Below are 3061 nucleotides of genomic sequence, written 5' to 3'. Positions count from 1 at the left end.
GGCCGTGGCCGACGAGTCGCTCAACACCCGCCGCGCCGAGGCAGCGTCGCACACACCACACGCGCTGCTGTCGCCCTGCAGCAGCCGCCACCCGCACATCCGTGATAAGCTCCACCAGCGTGGCGTCTGGCAGGAGCGGCAGACGCTGCACGCCGAGGATTACATCCAATGCCTGCATCTCGCCAGGAGTGCGCAACTCCGCCGCGCGCCTTTCGAGCAGCAGGCGTCTGGTGTAATTCTCGGTGTGTAGTCGCTCCGCATATGCGACGACCAGCTCCAAAAGCAACCCGAGAACGCTACACAACGCACCATCAGTACTCCGGTTTACGCTGTTATCATCGGCCACCTCTCCAGGAGCAGTAGCAGCCATTTCCCTAAGCAGCGGCGCGACTGTTCCGCTGCCCCTTTTCTCGTGCTGCAGTACGTGCAAAAGGGCCAGCAGCCGCACGGCACGCGTCACTTCACATCTGCGCCGGTGCCACCTCTGAATTGCCACTGCAGCCACGCTCCTCGTTGCCGTGTGGCGTCCCATCCTGCAGCCTCGCAAACTCTACCCTTCACTATCTATTTGTCTTGGTTTCTGACACAATCTATCTGCACACACTGTCTCACAAACGCGAAGAGAAATCATGGCAACACCAATACACACGCTCCCCACACACAAGGGCGCACATTTTAAATGTTTCGTGTTCTCGTTTTACGCCTTGTGAAGCTGCACAGCCGAGCCAATAGGGGGGGGGGGCATGGCGAAAAACAGACAAACTCGTTTTCGTTGTGGTGCGAGTCGCACCCGCTCTCATCACGCTGCAGCGGGGCGGTGCTTGCTCCACAACCCGACCCGCCGCCACACAGCGCACCGTTCGCTGATGCCGAGCGGGTAGTACAACACACGGCACCACATCGGCGTCCTGTCAACGTCCAGCAGCAACTGCGGCGGTGCCAGGGCGTGCGCAAAGATGTCACGCGGGTAATCCGGCGAGTCACGCGCGTCTGCTGCATTGCTGTCGCTGTCAAGAACAACGTCGCAGTCAGCCGCCACGTCCGCCACATACTGCGCGGAGATCTCGCGGTTGAGATCATTGACCTCGGCGGAGCCGCAACGGCACGTCGCGCCGGTGTCGTTCCGCGCGAATGGCAGCGGCAGAGCGCCCGAAAAGGCGGGCGTTTTGATGAATGCCACCCGTGCAAGCTGCGGGTCGACGAAGAAGGACGATGGGAGGCGGTACCACTCGCGGCCCACACAGAGCGTGTAGAGGGCTGCTGCGCTGCTGTCATGACTGCCGGTGACGTTGCGATTGTGAAAAGTGCTGCTACTCCTCACCTGCCCCGCCAACTTTTGTGCCGCAGCGTTCCGCAGCACGTCGTAGTTGTCGTAGAGCAGTCGCTGCGGCCCGGCGTAGAATTTGTAGACGGCCATGCTGCGCGAGAACGACACGATGCCGAAGAGGACAAGCAAAGTGCAGCCCATGGCCGGCAGCAGCCATGACGCGCGTGACCGCCCCACACGACCGCCACGCCCCCGCTCACGCTGCACCTCCGGCTTAGACGCAAACGTCGCTGACCCTGCGTCCGCCGCTGTCGTCGCCGTCGTCATTGACGGGGTGCAGGCGAAGAACACCTGTGTGAAACATAACGCGGCGGAGAGCACAAGAAATGGGTACGCCGGCGCCATGAACCGCTCCTCCTTGTGCGGCACCGTGAACCAGAAGGTGAACCACAAAAAGAACGGGGAGATGTAAAGCAGCATGCGGCCCCGCGACACCACTCGCTGGTGCTGCTGGAGAATTTGAGCCGACACCGCTCGTGTTTCCAACTCCGCTGGCGACAGTGGAAGCGGTGCCTGCTTCCGCAGTAGCGACACTGCACCGCTGCTGCTGCTGCTGCGTGCTGCTGGCTTCAGGAGGATGACAAGAGGAGCCGTGACGCCGGCGAGGAACATCACATGCACGTTGAGAAGAAGGTTCTTGATGAAGTAGTACCACGGCTCCACACCGTACAGCTCCGGCCCGCGCTCCGCCTCGCCCAGCACATTGTAGCGCACAAGGTTCCACGCGCTCCACGTCACGCGGCAATAGTACAGCGTGTCGAGGCCGACCGCGAGAGGCACAATTGTGGCAAGCGATAACAAAAGAGACGCTACTGACATTACGGGGAAGCGCAGAAGCATGTCAATCCCCACAGGGACGGCGACGAGCCCGGCGAATGGCCACCCAACAACGCAGGCCAATACCGTGAAGAAGACAGTGCCGAAGATGGCGCCACGTGGTGTTGGTACTGGCACGCGCCTCGACGCACTTACATGAGGGGCGAGGCCACTATCTCTATTATGGCCACCACCACCACCACCACTACTACTACTACCACCCGTATGATTGCTGCCAGCACCGCGACTGCGAGAGCGGTGGCCCGTGCGGAGCCAACAGCCCAGCAGCACAAAGTAGTTGATCATGACGAAGCTCGTTGGCAACGCGCTCACAGCGGCGTGTGGAATCGGGTAGTTGAGCAGCAGCAGCACCAGCGTCACCACAGCGACTCGGCCGGAGAAGGCGTCCCACACGCTATACACAAGGAACAGCTCCCCCAGGCACGCTACGCGGCCATGAAAGATGCGGATGAAGTAGTACACGTCCACGTTCCGCAGACTTGGCATGCTGGTGACGAGGAACGCAGGCGCTGCGTAGACCCACGTGAAGAGCCACGAACGCAGCGCGTAGATCGGGCAATTTTCCCACGTCTGTAGCCCGCTTCCGTACAACAGCTGGTGGATCGGCTCCACGAAGTTGTACGTTTCGTCGCAGTCGGCAACGGGGAGAAAGCCGGCGGCGAAGTAGTGGGCGACCGCCAGCAGGATAAATGCCGCCACCATCTGCAGGACCCCACCAAACCACATTGCGACACCCTGTTGTGGCTGTTGCTCTTGGCCCTGCACGTGCTGTTATTTGCTTCTTTGTCAATGACCACAAAATATCAATCGCACACACCTGCAGCGCGTTGCAAGAGGGGGTCGTGAGCGGTGAAGAAGAACACCCACCACCGCAAAACCAAAAAAAGAAAAAAAAAA

The 3061-nt window shown here is 60.5% G+C and overlaps 2 protein-coding genes across 2 annotated transcripts; both read right to left on the bottom strand.

Annotated features, from left to right (window-relative positions):
• Positions 1–532, bottom strand: DQ04_13621010 (hypothetical protein; the record flags this gene model as incomplete). Its single annotated transcript, XM_009316994.1, has 1 exon — positions 1–532. A coding segment is annotated over one exon (532 nt), but the record flags the coding sequence as incomplete, so codon positions are not given.
• A 267-nt stretch (positions 533–799) lies between these two features.
• DQ04_13621000 (putative dolichyl-P-Man:GDP-Man5GlcNAc2-PP-dolichyl alpha-1,2-mannosyltransferase) lies at positions 800–2890 on the bottom strand (the record flags this gene model as incomplete). The annotated part of the gene is made up of 1 exon (XM_009316993.1): positions 800–2890. One exon carries the CDS (start codon positions 2888–2890, stop codon positions 800–802), a length of 2091 nt encoding a protein of 696 aa, XP_009315268.1.
• Between the last annotated feature and the right edge of the window lie 171 nt (positions 2891–3061).

Source organism: Trypanosoma grayi (assembly GCF_000691245.1).
Source record: "Trypanosoma grayi strain ANR4 Tgr_1362_V1, whole genome shotgun sequence".
NCBI classification, from domain to species: domain Eukaryota; phylum Euglenozoa; class Kinetoplastea; order Trypanosomatida; family Trypanosomatidae; genus Trypanosoma; species Trypanosoma grayi.
The sequence above is the reverse complement of the archived record's forward strand: the minus strand, read 5'-3'. Positions and strand labels throughout refer to the sequence as shown.